This window comes from Equus quagga, chromosome 21 (genome assembly GCF_021613505.1).
Source record: "Equus quagga isolate Etosha38 chromosome 21, UCLA_HA_Equagga_1.0, whole genome shotgun sequence".
Taxonomy (NCBI): domain Eukaryota; kingdom Metazoa; phylum Chordata; class Mammalia; order Perissodactyla; family Equidae; genus Equus; species Equus quagga.
In genome coordinates this window covers 1,989,780-2,010,041 of record NC_060287.1, presented here as the reverse complement: position 1 = coordinate 2,010,041, position 20,262 = coordinate 1,989,780, and the positions used below count along the sequence as shown (strand labels likewise).

Sequence of the window (20,262 nt, the reverse complement as noted above, 5' to 3'; positions counted from 1 at the left end):
ACATATTTTGACTTGAAAGCTGTAAAAATATGAAAAAAAATGTATCTTAGGATCAGTGAAATTAGGTACATTATATTCAACATTCTACTTTATCCATTCTTACATTCAGCAAAAGAGGTAAAAACACCTGTTCTCATGGAGCTCTGTTCTAATTAGAGTCTGTATTCGAGTCTTAATTCCACTCCATTTCTCCTCTGACACCTGTGTTCTTGGCAGTCCATTCTTGAACTTTTACTCAGCACTATTTATTGAGTCTTCACTGTGTGCTGACACTAAGCTCTGGGAAAAACAGCAGAAAGCAAAAGCAGGAAACCCCTGCTGTTGTGGAGTTTAATTCTAGTGTAGAAGCAGAAAGACAGTAAGTCAAACCTTTGTAAATTGAGAGTGTTTTAGAAAGCGACAAATGACTTAGCAAAAATGAAGCAGGCCAGGAGGTCGTGGTGTTGGGGGAGGAGACTGTGGTTTGAAATGGGGTCTTGGGGAATGCCTCATGGAGCTGTCAGCTGAGCACTGACGATGGAACCCTGGAGGCTCATAGAGTAGATGAGAGACTGTTTGACTTCTGCTTTAGATGTGTGAAATCATAACATTTGTGAAAAGACACGTCCTTCACTTTTTTTCTTGTGAGCAGGGTGTCCATTCAGTTGTTAAAATAATCAGTTCCTCAAGGGAGAGTTCATAGTTTTGCATCCTTTTCTATCCTGCTCAAATTCTAAAGCCCACCTCTTCTTCTCTTTGTTTTGTTTTTAAATCTCTCTGCCATTTCTGCCACTTCTGTTGCTGTGGCTTCTTCCTACTCTGAATTTTCTTGAGCAACTCTTGCCTCCTAGGAGAGATTTTACCTTCTGTTCCCGTTTTAGCTTTGTTTGGAGAATTGTCTTCTGTGTTCTGCACTGAGCTGCTGCTTTTAGTGCTTCCAGGCCTTCTCCCTAGGGACCCAGGAAGGGCCAGTATGTAGTCCATGATGCATACCCCTCTAAAACCTTGCATTTGCTAAGCTTTGTGGATTCTCCAGGCTTTTGACTGACCTTTGATAATCCAGTGACAATCCCAATGTCATCTTTCAAAATTCTAAATATTTTCTACTAGTGTAAACCCTGTTTCTCCAGGTGGTTCATTTCTATCCTCCTTTCATGCAGATTCATACCAGCTTAAGGTCATGCTCTTTCTCCTCTACATAAGTAGGACAAACAGTACTGCTCATACTTTAAAGTATATAAAGCTCACCTGGGGATCTTGTTAAGATGCAGATTATGATTCAGTAGGTCTGGGGTGGGGCCTGAGAGTCTGCATTTGTAACAGGCTCTGCAGTGATGCCTATGGTGCTGGTCCCTGGATCATAGTTGAGTTAGCAAGGGACTAACATTGTTTGCTGGATTTGAGTTAATTTTCCTGTCTTCCTCTTCTTCTCCCCCCGTTTTCCAAATGTGACTATCCTAGCTCAGCCACTCACTTTCTGTCATCTTGGACAAATTACATAATTTCTGTGTCAGTTTCCTCATTTGTAAAATGGGGACAGTAATTGTGCTTGCTGCATAGGGTCATCAGCTTGACATCATTCTTAGTAAAATGACCAGGCTTAAGGCTTAAGGCAGGCCTTATTGCCTGTCTGATGAAGGGTGTGGGTCCTGAAGTCACACTACCTGGATTTCTGTTTTCACAGTAAGACCAAAACCCAGCCTATTCTATTCTTCCATGAATTTCTAATCTAAAACCTGAGGTGTTCAAGTAGACCACTGACTATAATTTTTCCTCTGCTTTTTTATTCCAAAAGGAAGCTTCATTTTTAGAGTAGATGTTCCATGTACTGGCTTCTGAAAGCTTGCTTTCTTAGCGCTTGGCTTCTTATCATTGTTCTTGACCTCAACATAAGGAAGTGACACATTTCTTATATGATACACTTACCTCATTATTATTTTTAGTCTGTTCATTGGTGAGCCTTCCATAGCCTAGTGATTGAATTCATATGATGGGTCTCCAAAACCCATTAATTTTAGTTCAGTCTTCTGGATTCTCAATGAAATGATAAAAATAATATAAAATTCCTTGTGAATACTGGAAACCAGGACGAGAACCTATATCAAAACCAGATTGAGGGATGGGCCAAATAATACATGATAAACTGAATGTGATTAAATAGGGAAATGCAAGAGGGAGAGGGGAGGGAGCGATAAAGAGAGACCTTCTATTGCAATCCAGTAGTGCCTCCCCACCACCAGGGGCAAGAGGAAATAGCAGGTCACCGGCGGGTGCGTTTGGCCAACCTCATTGTCGTTAGTGCTTTCAAAAGCGCACCAGGTGTGCAGCAGAGTCTACAGAACAGGAATCATGATGTGACTCTTGTACCTACATTAAAAATGGGACGTATCACTCTGCATGAGAGTTTTCCTTCCATTGAGAGAATGAAGGTATGATCCAAACTAAATGCAGCCTGCCTAAATACCCAAAGGTAGGAAAGTTCTGTAAAGAGATGTGGTTGTCTCCCACTGTAGCTTCCTCTTTAAGCCTCATGGGCCGTTGATCTCACAAATTAAACTGAAAAACTTTTCCCTTCTCTCTTTGTTTGGGTTTGAAGGATTCACAGAGACCTATGTACCCATTAGTAAAACAGCTGTTTCTAGATATTCTAGGTAAAGATAAATAAAGAGAAGAACACCAGTTACCATCAATTACATGGTAAGATAAGACAGTTAAAAACAGAAAGGATTAATTATGTTGTTGCTGTGGTTGAATTCAGGCAGTCTTCCATGAAACTGGAAGTGAAATTGTAAAGAAGGGACAACCCCAAAGAATGTATGGAGGTGAAATGTTGTATGGAGCTGAAACTGCTAAATAAAAAGTGTAGTGAAGGCAATCAACAGCAGATTAGCTCCAGGAAAAAATAAATCAGTGAAGGAAAAAATCTCTAAACCTTAATTTTCAATTCATAGTAACATACAGTCATATCTTGTTATAGCCTTCAATTTTCAGGATAAAGGAAAGTTCCTACAAATGCAGGGCTCGTGTAGAATAAACAGGATTCCCACGAAGGAAAAAATAAAATCAGGCCAGCAACAAACTTCTCCATCATAACAAATGTCAGAATGAATAAAGTCTAGAGTTTTTCAAGGGAAAAATATTATTTAATAATACAGCTGCCAAGCCCTATAGCTTATGAGAGAAGACAACAGAGATAAATAGTCCCAATACTTGGAAAACAAGCAAACTACATGTCTTTTTATCAGGAAAACAAATAAAAGTAGTATGCCAGCTGATTTAGAAATGATCAAAACAAAGAATTTACAAATAGAGTTGTTACAGAATAAAAGAAATAAGACAGACCTGAGGAAACAAGTAAAAATTAGAATATTGTTAATATGGCTATTATGAAAATTCTGTTAATGTCAGAAATGATTCTGTAAAAAGAAAATACAAGTTGTAAGTAAAAGCACACACATAATAATCAGGAACTAAAATTCTCAGATCGTGGTATTGATTGGGTGGGGGTAAGGACAACAGGGTAGAATCAAGTACATTCTTGGGCCTCTGAGCCGAAGTAACCACACAGACTAGTGCTATTCACTAAGTGGGCAGAGATTATAGCAGGAAGAGCAGATATAGAAAGAAGAAAGGTTCCATTCTAGACACGGAGTTTTAAATATCTTTGGAACATCCAAGTACTAATGCCCAACAATGGTTAGATTCATGGGTCTACATTTGTATCTTCCCAGTTTGTTTTTCTTTAAACCAAGAACATGTATTCCTTTTATAACTCAAGAGAAAAATAGGTGTTATATATATACTTTTAATTTAGGGGAAAAAAAAGATCCTGGGGTAGTCAGCAAAATGCCAATGCCTTAAAAGCCCACTGCAGAGCTCTGTGTATGTTTTAATGAGCCTGCCCTGACCTCAGAGAAAGGTCCCTGGGGTCAGTGTATAAGTCACAAAGATCTTTTCTGTTCAGACTAGAAGTAGGCCTTAGTTAAGCTATCCTTCCTAGGATTCCACCCCATTTTTTAATCTGCTTGTCCTTCTTTGGGTGAGTGGGGGAAGGAGGTGGGATGAAGTAGGGAACATAACTTCAGAAACAGGAGGCGGCCCAGAGCTCTCTCAGTGCTATATAGCATTGTAAGAGAAGAGCAAAAAGTCATCAAAAGTAAAAGAACTGGCTACAAGAAAGGAGTTAAATAGATGGTTATGCACACAGGGGCAAGTGTTCATCTCCCCTAAGCAGTTACTGTATATATTCATCATCATCATAAATGAGCACGCCCCCTAGGTTTTATTTTTATCTAATATGAAGAAGTTCAGAGCTATTCACTTTCCAGTAAAACTTTCTCAAATCTTGGACCAGGTCTCCCTAGACTACTTGGAATAAGTTGCCCAAGGACTTAATTTGCCAAAGTCCTAATTATGGTATTCAAAACCACCTTTACAGGGCTAGTTAAAAGGCTTTTAAAGAATACAACCATATGCGCTTAATAGCAAGACATTTTGTGAGGAGCAGTTTCAAAATTGTGTCCCCATATTTTCTGCTCTAATAGGAGTTCTCTTCTGTCTCTGTTCAACTACATTTTGACTACATATGATTTCCCCCCCTAGTTTTTCCACTGTTACCAAAGCACTAATCCATCTGTGTTCTGTCTGTAGTTGCATAGTCTCTCCAACTATGCTGTTAGATCTGATGGGCAAAGACCGACTTTCATCCTTGTGTTTCCAACTCTTAGTAGTCTTAGTCTCACAGTACTGATATGTTTGCCAATATAAGTGAAGGATAGATAAGTCCACAGAGATTTCTATATGATGTCTGGCCATTTCTTTCTTTTAAAAAAATCCCTTTTAGGTTGGCCTGGTGGTGTAGTGGTTAAGTTTGCATGTTCCACTTCAGCTGCCTGAGGTTCGCAGATTCGGATCCCAGGCATGGATCTACACACTGCTCATCAAGCCATGCTGTGGTGGCATCCCACATGCAAAATAGAGGAAGATTGACAACAGCTGTTAGCTCAGGGCCACTCTTCCTCACTAAAAAAACAGAAAAGAAAATTCCCTTTTAGAGATGTATCTCCCTTGCTTAACTCTAGAAGATAAGAAACAATGAGGCATCTTGTCTGAAACTGTTTACCTCATGGTCTGTTGGTTACCTCTATATACAGTGAGATGGGGGAGAAGTCAATAAATGTATTCATGGGATGAAACCAACAAATATTTACTGGGGCTTTTACTTTGACAATGTGTAGGAAAAAAGAAACTGAAGTATGCTTCATTGTGAGAAAAGTCTATAGGAAAAGATTTCACTGTCTATGAGAAAAACATACTTGACAAGTGTGCCACGTATTTAGCACTGGGAGTGAAAAGGATTGATGTTAAAATGAAAGTTTCAGATTCTGAAATCATTTGGTAAAGATTGTATTCCTTAGATAAATCTTGTGTTGAAATGGGTAAAGCTTTCATATTTTTCCACTGGCATTTAACTTTTTGAAATTGTTGCTCCTGATTAGTAATTCTTGTATATCACCACCTCAGAAATATTTTCAGTTTCTCTGTGTATTTTTTAAAATAATTAATTAGAGAAGGCTTACTTCAGTTCAGCTGTTGAAGTTCTGTGATCACTTTGAATTGATATAAGAGCTAGAGTTATTTCAAGCATAAAATATGTAATAATAAACTTGAGACAGTTAAACTCAAGGGACCAAGAGCAAGCCTCTAAAAGCTAGGGCTGTCAGCGTCAGTAAGCGGCCTGTGTCAGGAAAGGTCAGTGTACCCTGCCACATGGAACGCCAGTCATCTCGAAAGAGGGTACTAAACATTGTGCATTGATAGTTATTCCCGCCATAGTATCCAACCATAAAGAAAGATCTTATATTCTGAGCATCGTGCAGTCTTAGGTTGTTAGGAGCAGGCATGTAAGTGCCTTCAAAATCAGTGGTAGGATTAACACTTTGAAACCATTTCTGAAAGCACATCAGGATCATTGAGGCGTTCATTGTTCACTGAAAACTGATTCTATAGAGTGTCCTAATACATAATAACTAGAATTATCAGCATATTAGTGCTTGAAGTTTGTATTTTCCTAAAGTATTAGATCATAGAAAATTTAGCTGTAAAGAACTGTAAGAGGACATAAAGTCTAATCTAATTTTTTAATAAATGATGACTAAAGAGATTCATTGATTCATCCATTCAACAGTATTTACTGAAGATTAAGTGACTTGCCCAGTTGGTAGCATAGCCAGTACTGTGACCTGTTCTCTTGACTGACTCCAGTGCTTGTTCTGCTGAATCAGATTTCATATTTATTTCTTTGCATGGGAATCAAATAAGTCTTGCATCCACGTTCATTCTGCTTCAGGATCTGTCTTACAGGTGAGAACTGTAACAACAGCACTTCTCTGTAGGCCATATTATTTCATTACTTATTTAAAAATGTTAATGGTAGGGTTGTGCTTTCATTAGCATGGCAACCACCAGTTAATTTTGGAATTTGATTTTGCTCTCAGTTGATGATTTTACTGTATTTGTGATTGGCTTCCCCTTCAGATAAAACTCTGCAAATTTAAGTAACATACATTTATTACATAAAATTTTTTAAATGTATAAAAATGTAATTGTGTTTATTAAACAAGGAACAATTATTTATAGTTAAATACTCATTTTTTTCAAAGGTCTCAAGAAGGGGTATCTTAAATAGTTCACTAAGTGTGTGATTCTAGTTATTTTTAAAAATCAAAAGTATAATTTATAGGTATTCATGTATTTTTATAATTTTGAGACTGGGAGTCACCTTAGAAATTGCTTAATCTGATAATCCCTTATTTTACAGATCAGAAAATTATGCTCCCATGGAGCTGAGATTTAGAGAAGTAGAACAAGGGCCTGCGTCTTACTCTCAAGCCAGCATTCTTTTCAGCATTCCCTAATCTATTATATGCATCATGTGTTTGCAATTAACAGATGTGTCAAAGAGATGCTTTATTTATACGACTGTCTTAAATGCTTCGTGGTCTGGCATTTTGAAACCTTCTAAAGACTGCCTTGCTGGAGAGAGAAAGGGAGAAGAACCTTTAGTGTGGTTATCTGAGTGATAGCAGATGAAGACTAAAGTGTAGGCTGTAGAAACGCAGGGAAGAGGCACATCAGGACATGACATTAGGATCAGCAGAGGAAGGCGAGTTTTATATTTGATTCCAAACACAAATGTAAAAACCAATAATACCCTAAACCAGCAGTCTCCCGACCTCTGATATCATACCCATCCAGCTTTTTTAAAAAAAGTTTGAGCCCTTATCCCCGATGTAGGTATATTTGTTATTTATGTACATGTACTAGTACTGTATACATTATGAAACAAAAATACACTTAAAAAGATAAAAGTAAAATAATGTTTTAACAGTGTAAAAACTTTAATGACACCAGTGATTGAATGTGCTTTATTTTTGAAAATTTTTAACACTCGGTCATATAATAATTCGAAGGTGGATTTTAATTTACTTTGATACTTGGTTGTAATAGCTGTCATAGATGAAAAAGATACCTTTAGTAGATCCAAATGGAAAAATTTTATTTTCTAAATTATGATGTCCAGTTTTAAATGTCTTCCACCAAATTTACAAAGATTCTTTTTGAAATTTGACTACTGAATTTCAGTTGTTCCAGAAATCAATCACTGCTTTCTTGAATACTAACCATTTTTAACAAATGAATTGAAAACTTATTCAAATGCTCCCGTTGAAAGATTTTTCAACAGAAAATTCTAGTTTAGTTTTTTAATGGCATAGATACAAGCATTCTAGGTGACGTCTTGATTTTTGGCACAACAATCATGTAAGGATGCTAACACTTCCAAACATTCATTTTAATTGATTTTCTACATAAGGACTTTATTGAAAAGCAGTAACATTTTCATTGTTATACTGTCCTCTTTATGTAGGCAAACTCAGAATGTTAATTTTTTCAAAAACTTCAGGTAAATACTCCTTAGGAACTTATCACAGAAAAGAACATCAGATTTGTGATAATTATCTTTTTGTAAAAGAAAACTGCATAACTTCTTTACACTTTACAACTTTTTGAAGTGCTTTGCCATAAGATAACAAAAGAAAGTGTAATAATAAAAGATATCATGGTCATTCTCATTTCATCATCTCATTTCAACATATTGTAAAGATTTTACTATATTTTCAAGGCTTTGTATTTTTTCTTGTATTTATTTTTTTATTGAGGTTGCATTGGTTTACAACATTTTATAAATTTCAGGTGTATGTCATTATATTTCAGCTTCTGTATGCGCTGCATCGTGTTCACCACTAAAAGTCTAGTTGCCATCTGTCACCATACATGTGCCCCTTTATCCCTTTCACCCTCCCCTGTCCCCTTTTACTCAGCCATAGAAAACAGACTTTGTTTTTATAAAATTGACCACATTGAAGACCTTTTATATTTTTGCTTTGATTTGCTGAAATAGCTTGCTTATGGATGAATTTGACATGTGGTATTCTGTAATTTTACTCTGGAATCTACATTTCATTAAAAAAAAGACAGATATTGCATAGTACTTCTACTTACACAGATTTCCATAAAACTCTATTTTGATTTAAAAAGTTATTTATTATTGGGGCTGGTCCAGTGGCGCAGTGGTTAAGTGGTTAAGCACTCTGCTTCTGTGGCCTGGGGTTCACCGGTTTGGATCCCGGGCACAGACCTAGTACTGTTCATCAAGCCATGCTGTGGCAGGCATCCCACATATAAAATATAGAGGAAGATGGGCACAGAACTTAGCTCAGGACCAATCTTCCTCAGCAAAAAGAGGAGGATTGGCAGCGGATCTTAGTTCAGGGCCAATCTTATGTTTTTGCTTTTTTTTTAAAGATTGGCACCTGAGCTAACAACTTGCCAGTCTCTTTTTTTTTTGTTTGCTTTTTCTCTCCAAATTCCCCCCAGTAGATAGATGTATACTTTTAGTTGTGGGTCCTTCTAGTTGTGGCATGGGGGATGCTGCCTCAACATGGCCTGATGAGTGGTGCCATGTCCGCACCCAGGATCTGAACCAGTGAAACCCTGGGCTGCCGAAGCGGAGCGTGCAAACTTAACCACTCGGCCACGGGGCCGGCCCCGAGGGCCAATCTTCCTAAAAAAAAGAAGTTATTTATTATTGAGAATATGTCTTCTGATACACCTTTCCTTTCCTGAGGGAAAAGTGTACCTGTTTGAAGAAACTTTTAACTACCGAGGAAGTAAGATGTCAGCACTTCATAATGCAAGACCCTACTCTTATATGATAAGTACCAGAGAATGGACTGGTACAGATTTTCAATACTGCAGGAGAAGGAATTAAGTTTATTATGGATTGAGGTAGCTAGTGGAGGCTTCTCAAGGAAAAGTGGGACTGTGGGAAGATTGATAGGAAAGGATTTAGATCGTTTTTTGGGAAGGTTTAGATAGGTTTACAGGAAGTTGTAGGAGAAAGACAATAATATGAGAAAAGGCATAGGCAAGAAAGTACAAGAAGAATTTGGGAGATGGAAGTGACCAGGCTGAAGAAAGGGATTCATGAAGTGCAACAGGTGAATGCATAGGTCCTTAGGTGTAGAGGTCCTTAAATAGGAAGTTGGAGTTGTTAAGACTCTCATCCTGTGATAAGCAGCCGAAGGGTTGAGATCAGGTCGGAACACTGAACTGCCCCTTCACATATGTGCTGTAATAGCCAACTCTAAAGTGGCAGTGAGTCAGAGAGGAAGAATCTTCTGTAGCAAGACATGAAGCCCAGGCCACAATGGATTCTGAAAGAAGAGTGAGGGAAGGAGTGGTGTTTTCTCTCTACCTTTGTCAAAGACACAAGTTGAATGGAAGTCTCTGAGGGAATTATATTTAGCTCAGTGCTGTGGGTGTCAATGATAGTAGACAAATGACTTAAATAAAGGATTAGGTTAATATACAGGTCCAAATTTTTTAATTAAGTAAACATTCTTAAAAAAATACAATATGTATATATTCTAGAAAAGATAAGTTGTAAATTTTACAGTGATTTAAGTACCTCCTTTTTCACTTCGGAGGCTTTTAAATTGAATGTCATCCGAAAAAGCCACCCTGCTATGTAAGGAAGGAGGAACCAAAAGATACTTACAAACTTATTCTCTTTCATCCTGTGTCTTTTTAAATGGACCAAAATGAAATACTCCTTCTCTCTTTCCTATCCAGAGCTATTTCCCATAGAAGTGGTCTCCAAAATACGGTGTATTTAACTCAAGAAGTGCACGCATACAAAAAACAAAACTCTCATTTATAATTTTTATCTTAGAAAAAAGAACTTAAGCTAATTTACTAATTTTTAATAGAAGGATTGATAATAGTCCATGTATATAATTTACAGTATAAACATTTATGAAAGTGCACTCTAAATGTAGGAGGTACAGTCAAAAAGTATGCTGAAGTTGACCGTGGGGTGGGGCTTGTTAAATATATGGATTATCAGGGCTTTCCCCTAGAAATTTTGATTCAGTAGGTTTGAATTGGGGCCTAGGAATCTGTTTTTAACAAGACCGCCAAGTGTTTTTTGTTTTCAGCCAAGTTTAGGAAATTAGCAGTAGACTGTTTCACGAAATCTTGATTTAGGCCTGAGACCAGTTCCAGATCCCACAGTGCCAGTGGCCCTATGGTGGGGCCTCACCTACCCTAAGACAGCTAGAAAGCAGGCTTGTCCAAGGGCTAAAGCTCATCAGTGATGCAGGGGCTAGCATCCAGCTCATCTTATTTCTTGTGCTTTGCTTGGACCAAAAGCCAGCTTATAGTTGTGGAAATTTAGGGGCAGAAATATGTGTGTCTAGAGTAATTAAATAGTTTGTTTACCTTGAGGTTTGAAATTGATGATTGTTTTTAACCATGAAGCTGTTGCCACATATTGTTACTATGTTCCATGTGTTAAAAAAATCATGGCTGATGAATAACTTTATATGTTATTTTTATGAATGTTATAACATGTTGATACATGGAAATACAGAAATTAATTTTATGCTAAGGCAATTGGTCGTCCTAAAATATTTATTCAAAGTGTTAAAAAATACTAGAAGAAATAATAGCTAACATTATTAAGTGCCTACTATATGCCAGGCACTGTCCCAAGCACTTTTCAAGACACTCTATTATTTAATCCTCGCAATAATCCTATGAAGTAGGTGTTTTTGGTATCCATTTTTCTGAGGAGTTAACTAAAAGAGCACAGAGAGGTTAAATAACTTGCCCTTTGTTTATAGCGGTTTTGTTTGTTTGCTTCTTTTAATTTGGGAATGCCCTAAATAACTTTTAGAAGATACTTATTTTCATATTTTGACTGCTTTGACTGAATGAATCTTTGTCTTGAAACTTGATTTCTTCTATTGTCTTGTTTTCTTATAAAACAAATAAAACCTCTTTTGTGTATTTTAACAAGGAATGAAAAGTGGCATATAGATATCACTTTGGAACGTTCAAATGTTGACAATTAAACACTGCCACTTTGAGTATGTAGCCTGATGAATCATCTGATAAGTAAAAGTTTGTGAATATATATTATTTTATCCTAAAGTTTGCTTTATAACTGTTATTAAGATTTTTATGTCTGAGGGATTTTTTTGAACACAGAAGGAAATTCTGGCAACTGTATTTTGATTGATGTGCAATTTATTCAGATTTTTAATATTGCCAATTTCAATATCTAGTTTTTTCTTAAGGCTTTCAGCTCCATTTATGCTTTTAAAAAATAAATCTATTCATACCTTGACTAGACCTTCAGGTAAACTTTTTAAATTATCAAATTAAATTCCCCAGAAATATTTTTAAAAACACCACCTAACAAAGCATATAACAAATAAAAAAGCATAATCAGACAATTAAATCTTTCAAATCTAAATCTAATAAGTCAAATTTATAAATTCACTAAACCAAGTTCTCCTAAATATTACACTGTTTACAAACTTCTGTTACATAATTCATATTATAATCACAAGTCTAAGATACTAGATTCTCTAAAAACATTTCAAATATCTATTAAAAAATCCCACAAAATGCATGAATTATCAGTTAATGGCCGTCTTATCAATACATCTTTATCTTAAACCTAATTGAAAGTCTTCATTTCTTCAACCTATCATTTCTTCATCCTAAGACTACAGATCTACTTACACAGTAAAGTGGAATAGAGTTCCCCTCTTCTAGCCGCTTACCACGACTAAAATTACACATTTGGGATCAGGGCAGGGGGCCTGGGTCTACCTGCCAACCAGAGTCTGCAATGGAAGGGACCCTTGCCCCATCCACTTCTTACTGTCAGCCTCTTGCCTACTACTGTCAACAGAAACTTTATGAGCCTTCACATAAATTTAACTGAACATGTAAGTTTGAGATTTTTGCAACCTGGTTCTTTTCCTGGAAGTGATGCATCCTGTAAGTTTTTCCCTTAGGTTTTTGCAACCTGGTTCTTTCCTAGAAATGATGCATCCCTTAAATTTTCCCCTTAGGTTACACTTCATCCCTATTATAATGGGATTTTCTAAGTCAAATTATGTACAAACCATGTAACCTTTGGCATTAAAGCCTGTTTGTATACTAATGGGGTTTTCACACCCTACTTGGGTTACTATACAGTTCTTTCTCTTTCATAATTTAATAGCTGCCTCATTGACCATCAGTCATTTTATTGACAATGATGATCAAGTTTAGTTTTTAACCCCTTTAAATTCACAAAGCCAAAATGATTTTTCTCTCCTAGGAATGCCAGAATCACCTCCGCAGATATGGAAATGTGAATCTGGAACTGGTGACTCGAATCATTAGAGATGGTGGCCCATGGGAAGATCCAGTGTTGCAAGCTGTTCTTAAAGCCCAGCCAGCCTCTCAGGAGATAGGTACTTCAGGAGACTCAAAGCCAAACCAGCATTCGTGGGAAGCAGACTCAGCTTCGTTTCCTAACTAGATTAGTAATAGTGATACTTCTTTATTTTGTAATACTGAATAAGAGTGATGTCTTTTCACATAAAGTATGTTTAATTTGTTATATACTAACCCAGCCCGAGTGATTTTTAATACTAGACTAAATACATTTATTTCTAGTAACTTCCCATTTATTCTAATGAGAATTCAGAGTGTTAACACATTTACTATCCAGTTGTTACTTATTTACAGAGAGTTTATTTGTTTTTATCACTTCAGTCATATTTTTAAAATCTTATTTAAGTAGGATCACCCTTTAAAAAAAACAACAAACCCCCTGCTTAAGCACATGGAATCTCCCTTATATAGGAAACTCTTTGAGGGCTGGAACTCTTTCAGTTTTTGTCACGACTGCTGCATATCCTACACCTAGCCCAGTGCATGGCACAGAGTAGGTGCTCAATTTAAGTATTTGTTGATTAAATGAATGAGTGACTAATTGAATGAATAAGTAAATTTCAATTCCAGATACTCTAGAGCAGTATTTCCCAAACTTCATCCATTAATAGAAGTTACGTTTTGTCTCATCCCCTTACCACCTGCATACTTCTTTGACATCACCTCCTCTCAAACCTAGATCCACACTGGTTCCTGTCGGCTACAATTTCCTTTTGAGGCAGGAAGCTCGGTCTACTACTTCTAGTTAATTCTTTTAGAAAATATTTGACATAATTATTCCTGAGCCCCAGAACATTTTGGATCACCAAAACTTAGAATGTAAGCTCAGCAGTAGTGAATAAGCACAAAAGTGTGGAAAACAGTTGAAAGCATGGACAGAGCCAATGGAGTGCAATTATAAGATGGCCAAAGGGAAAAGAAAAGACCTCTCAGCTCTGGAACTGTTCAGACCTTGGTCTGGTGAAAAAGAGGCGGCACACCACAGATTGTGCTGAGCAGGTTAGGATCTTTCCACTTGTCCCAGGTTAAGGGGTGGGGGTGGGTTGGGAGTAGAGTTGAGTAGAGAATGGGCTATGATTCTCAGGCTTCAGAGCAAGCCAACCCCAGATACAAGCGTGGCGGACTACAGCAGAGATGTGAGAGAAGATGAAGGAGGTAAGCCCAGGAGAAGTAGTGCAAAGCAATGGGAAGAGATGGGAGGTAAGACACGACTTAGGAGGAAAGGGCTAAGGTATATGTGAAGTGGCACAGTGGTATATAGTGAAAGGATGCAAGGAAGACTGGCACTTGATATGATGGTCTCGGAAGGAAATGAAAAGACTAAAGAGGAAGGCAGTGGAAACTGAGGAGGAAGAATTGGATTACTGAAGAAAAGTATGAAAAGTAAAATATAGGGAAGGCAAGGTGACAGACTGAAGCAAATTGAGGAGACTGGGGACTCTGGCCAGAGGGGACAGGAACTAGACAAAAATAGAGCTTCAGAAGGAGTGAGAACAGGGGAGAAGAAAGTTTAGGCTTTTAAGGGGAGGTTTTAGCTTCTCTGACTAGGAGCTGGAACAAACCCGTTGTTGGCCGATGAGTGCTGATGGCCTCTCTCTATGTACACACCCCTTCATACTTAGATTAGCATACCTCATTTTGGGAAAAGCTGCTCTAGAGCCTCGTTAATGTGGATGACTCTCCTCTAGTCGGCCCTCCTAGTCCTCTAGTAGGGTAAAGACCAGTCTGAAGTTTGTCTTTGTATCAACTGTGCACAGTGTCTGCTTACCGTATATCGTAAACAGAAATGCAAGGCAAATGTTGAAGCCCAAATAAAACATTACCCACAGGCATTTTAGAGGCTACTGATTAAACATATATAAGTAATTAAAACACTTTTTGATTTGAAATCATGAAATAGGGGTTCCAGTTCGTGCTCTGCCTCTTACTGATTCTTTGTCCTTGGGCAAGTCATTTGACCTCTCTGAGACTCACTTTTGTGATCTGTAAAACAAGTATTATGACACCTGTCATAAGGTTATTGTTAGGTCTAAATAAACTTATGTAGATAAAGGTGTTTATATATTTTTAAATTGTGTAAATGCAAGTATTAGTAATTATCCTTAGTGATACATAAGCATATGTTAATAAGCAGTCCTTTTTGGCACTACTTTTGACTTAATTTTTTGTTGAAAAGTAATAAAATATATTTCTTTTATGATTTAAGTTTTTCATTAATTCAGATTACATTTCTCCATAGTTAATCTGAATTAATGTAGTTTTAATGACATATTAGGATTCAGCCTTTTAATCTTACAGTAATGAAAATATTGAGCAGTAAGAAGATAAAGTACATAATTTTAGACTAGAAAGAAATTCCAGACCCCATGTTATTTGAAACATTTTAACATATTAATGAACTGAAAAAAGAATATTTCATATTTTTTCTATTTTAAATTTTCTTTTTTAATTTTTAGACTGAGAAGAAATCAGCAGATATTTCTTGAGCCCTGTTTTGGTGTCACTCATTTCCATTTTTCCAATCATATAACTGTGAATATTCTTTTCACAAATAAACCCCTACTGCAGAAAGTGCTATTTAATTAAATAAATAGTTAACCAAATTAGATACCACGTTAGTGGTGATGTTTCAAACAACAAATCAAAACTTGAGAGAATCTTTTCTTGAGTAATAAGAATCTGTTTTCTTTTTAATATAGTGAACAAATATTTAAGTTCTGAAAATCCACTGTTCTTTGAACTACGTGCCAGATACCTAATTGCTTGTGAACGCATACCTGAAGCAATGGCTCTTATTAAATCTTGCATAAACCATCCAGAAATCAGTAAAGACTTGTACTTCCATCAAGCACTCTTCACATGTCTGTTTATGTCACCTGTAGAAGATCAGCTATTCCGGGAGGTATTGTTTGAGATTTATATTCGCCTATTCTAACCTTACAATAAAAAAAGAAATGTAGCCCATTCTTGTGTTAAATTCCTTTTAGAGTAATACCAAAGGTTTTAAAATTATGTTATCTAGATGTGTTCTCTTTGGCCATTCTTTAAGCTCACTGAATTAGACAGAATCTGATGTTAACAAATGATGAAATTAACAAAACATTCATTAATAAGCATTATTCATGTTGAGCTTCTTGTGAGACAGAGGTCACATAAACTGAGGAGCATTATGATTTTGCCTTTTAAATAAAATATTAAGAAATGCTCATGTTTGTTATTTTGCTTTTTTAAGATAAAAGAATTAGTCTTTTCCTAATATGGACCCTACTTACCTATAAGTTGTGGACATAAATGAGATTAAAAGCAGTCATTGTAAACTGTAGGTGCTATATAGTGAAACTATGAAATCATGAAAATGTTTCTGTATAATTCATCATTTTTATAGAATAAAACTGGAAATCTAATTTCTTCTGAATGTTTAAACAGTTATTGCAGCTAGCTTTTTAGATGTTTTTAATGGTATGAACTGATTTTTCTTTTCCTCTTATAGCATTTATTGAAAACTGATTGTAAGAGTGGAATTGATATCATCTGTAACACTGAAAAAGAAGGCAAGACTATGTTAGCCTTGCAACTCTGTGAATCCTTTCTTATTCCACAGCTCCAGAATGGGGATATGTATTGTATCTGGTAAGTGTTCCTAATGAAGAAACTGAAATGGTAAGATGAGGAACAGAAGGAGAATTGGTTGGCAGAATTTGGACTTTATATTTTTTAAAAAGTTATGTGAAAATGTTGACACTTTTTTTTTCATTTACTGTGTAAGAAACAAAGTAGGTTGTAAGACCTAAAGATTACAAAAGAATATGATCATGTACCAGTAATTGATAGGGTAAATGTTTGTGTTTTAATGAAACAGTTATGTTTTAAATTAAATTTGGAATGTTAGGTTTTTTTTATGACTTTATTTTTTAGAGCAGTTTAGGTTTACAACAAAATTGAGGAGGTACAGGGATATCTCATATATCCCCTGCCTCCACACATCATGCGTAGTCTCTCCCATTATCAACATCACTCCCCAGAATGGTACATTTTTATGAATTTTAACCTACATTGACACTTAATCACGCAAAGTCCACAGTTTACCTTAGGGTTCACTCTTGGTGTTCCATGTTCTATGGGTTTGGACAATTGTATAATGTCATATATCCATCATTATAATATTATACAGTCTTTTCAGTGCCCTAAAAATCCTCTGTGCTCTGCCTGTTCATCTCCTCCAACCCCCATCGCCGCCCCTACCCCTACCCCTGCAAACCACTGATCTTTTTACTGTCTCTGTAGTTTTGCCTTTTCCAGAATGTCATATAGTTGGAACCATACAGTGTGTTAGATTGGCTTCTTTCATTTAGTAATATACATTTAAGGTTCCTCTGTGTCTTTTCATAGCTTGGTAACTCATTTCTTTGTAGTGCTGAATAATATTCTATTGTCTGGATGAACCACAATTTATTTACCTGTTCACCTACTGAAGGACATCTTGCTTGCTTCCAAGTTTTAGCAATTATGGATAAAGCTGCTATAAGCATCTGTGTGCAGGTTTTTGTGTGGACATGAGTTTTCAGCTCCTTTGGGTCAATACCAAAGAGCATGATTGCTGGAATGTATGGTAAGACTATGTTTAATTTTGTGAGAAACCATCAAACTGTCTTCCAAAGTGAGTGTACCATTTTGCATTCCCACTAGCAATGTATGAGAGTTCCCATTCTCCACATCCTCACCAGCATTTGGTGTTGTCAGTGTTCCAGATTTTGGCCATTCTGTTAGGTGTGTAGTGGTATCCTATTGTTTTAATTTGCATTTTCCTGATCACATATGATGTAGAGCATCTTTTCATATGTTTATTTGCATATGTTTATATGCATATTTCATATGTTTATTTGTATATAGTTATTATCTATATACCTTCTTTGGTGAGGTGTCTGTTAAGGTTTTTGGCCCATTTTTTAATCGAGTTGTTTGTTTTCTTACTGAGTTTTGAGAGTTCTTTGCATACTGTGGATAACAGCCTTTATCAAATGTGTCTTTTCTAAATATTTTTTCCCAGTCTGTGGCTTGTCTTTTAATTTTCTTGACATTGTCTTTCACAGAGCTGAAGTTTTTAATTTTAGTGAAGTCCAGCTACTGAATTATTTCTTTCACGGATCATGTCTTTGGTGTCATATCTAAAAAGGCATCACCATACCTAAGGTCATCTAAGTATTCTCTTACATTATCTTCTTGGAGTTTTATAGTTTTGCATTTTATGTTTAGGTCTATAATCCATTTTGAGTTAATTTTCGTGAAGGATGTAGGGTCTGTGACTGGATTCATTGTTTTGCATGTGGACGTCCAGTTGTTCCAGCACCATTTGTTGAGAGGACTGTCTTTGCTCTATTGTCTAACCTTTGCTCCTTTGTCACAGATCAGTTGACTGTATTTATGTGGGTCTATTTCTGGGCTCTCTATTCAGTTCCATTGATCAATATGTCTATGCTTTCACCAATACCACGCTGTCTTTAATACTTCAGCTTTATAGTAAGTTTTGAAGTTGGGTAGTGTCAGTTCTCCAACTTTGTTCTTCTTCAGTATTGTGTTGGTTAATTTGGGTCTTTGCCTGTCCACATAAACTTTAGGATCAGTTTGTTGATATCCATAAAATAACCTGCTGGGGTTTTGATTGGGATTCCATTGAGTCTGGGATCAAGTTGGGAAGAACTGACATCTTGACAGTATTGAGTCTTCCTATCCATGGACATGGATTATCTCTCTGTTTGTTTAGTTCTTTAGTTTCATTCATCAGAGATTTGTAGTTTTCCTCATAAAGATTTTGTACATATTTTGTTAGGTTTATACCTAAGTATTTCATTTTTTTGGTTCTGATGTAAATGGTATTGTGTGAATACTAGTTTTTTTCAACATTTTAACAACTACTTAAATGTTATTAGTAGGATATGTTATTAGTAGGATAAATCATGTAATTTAGAATGTGGTATGAGTGTTTTTAGTACCTATCCTTCAAGTGCTATTCAGTGAAATCATGAATAATAAGTATAAAAGATTCTAATAACTTCTGCCTCCCCTCCCCTAGTACACACACACAAAAAAAACCCTACCACTTTGACATTTCATTAATTCTTAAGGGAAAACTAGGGTTCATTTGCTGAACATAATAATCTGAAATGATATGGTCTATAAACATTTTTTAATCAAAGCTTTCAAATTTTAAATTCTTAGATATTTAAAACAATAACTCGAAGGAGGATTTAAAGATGAACTTATTTAATATTCTTGTTTTATAGATTAAAATCTTCGGACTCAGAGTCAAATAGCTAATTAGTAGCAGAGCTGGGTCTAGAGACTAGTGGACTTATCTTTTAGGGGAGTATACTTTTAGTTAGATTATGCAAAGTCTTATTCAGAAATTTACTGTGTAAATTGGAATTTCAACTAGAGAAGAGGATCAAGAGGCGGTGGTAAGACGTACTTTTTTAAAAATAGTTTTCAAAGTATTATCATTTCTTGATATGTAGTTATTCCGAAACGGAATATAGTCATGACTCTTATAGTAGATCTTTTCCTACAGGGATATGAATATTCTCTGCCCTTGGCTGTATTAAACTATTTAAACAGGGTATCTTTAGTCATTTCATTTTAATATACTCATAAGTAAACTAGAATCAAGTATAAACAAATAAAAACCAGGAAAACATATTTTATTTTCTTCTTCCCTTGGCCAACCAATTTCTACTCTCTAGGGAAGGACCTTAAAAATAGAACAGTACCTATCTTTCCTGCTTCTGGCCATAGTCACTGTCTGAGAATAGAAGCTGGGTGTGTGACTCCGAGCTGCCTAACTGGAAAGGAATCTTTAGCCTGCCTCTTTGCCTTTCCTTTTGAGTAGGCTGAGTTCTCATTGCCTGCCCTCTTATTTCTTCTACCTCTTCTCCATATTTTTGAATACTGGCATCCTTTTTCCTGCTTCTAAAAGTTGATTTTCACTGTAACTTGAAGAGCAGGATTCTTTTCAGCCTCCACGTCTGTGTTGTCTGTTTCATCTTGGCCTTCCTTATGAAACCAGCTTACCCTTCATCTCCCCTCTCTGTGGATAGAACCTGATTGACAATCCAGTTTTGTTCTAGCTCAAGCCACTGGAGTAAGACACCAACTGTATTTCTCTCACCATCACTAATACTAATAATAGTAGTAGCTGCTAATATTTGCAGAGTGCTTCCTATAGTCTTTGCTTTATATATGCATTATCTCATTTATTCCAACAGTCCTGTGGGGTAGATAATATCATGCCCAAGCTGTTCAACTAGTAAATAACTAACCCAGGATTCAAACCCAGGCAGCCTTACTCACAGCCTCAGTTATTAAACATTACTTACTATAAATGGGTCAAATATGAAAAAAACCTATGTTTTAAGGGTGGCCATAGACCCC

At 36.2% G+C, this 20,262-nt stretch overlaps 1 protein-coding gene across 4 annotated transcripts in view; it reads left to right on the top strand.

Annotated features, from left to right (window-relative positions):
- The window catches only part of ZNF654 (zinc finger protein 654), a 60,223-nt gene that overhangs the window by 23,348 nt on the left and 16,613 nt on the right, over positions 1-20,262 (top strand). For 2 of the 4 annotated variants that reach the window (XM_046648282.1, XM_046648280.1), the window contains exons 1-3: positions 12,719-13,836; positions 15,537-15,739; positions 16,328-16,467. In XM_046648282.1, the coding sequence (XP_046504238.1) occupies positions 15,623-15,739; positions 16,328-16,467 (257 nt within the window). In that variant the 5' untranslated portion in view covers positions 12,719-13,836; positions 15,537-15,622. Of the gene's footprint in view, positions 1-12,718; positions 13,837-15,536; positions 15,740-16,327; positions 16,468-20,262 lie in introns of those variants that run through there. The other 2 variants (XM_046648283.1, XM_046648281.1) reach the window with 2 other exon arrangements.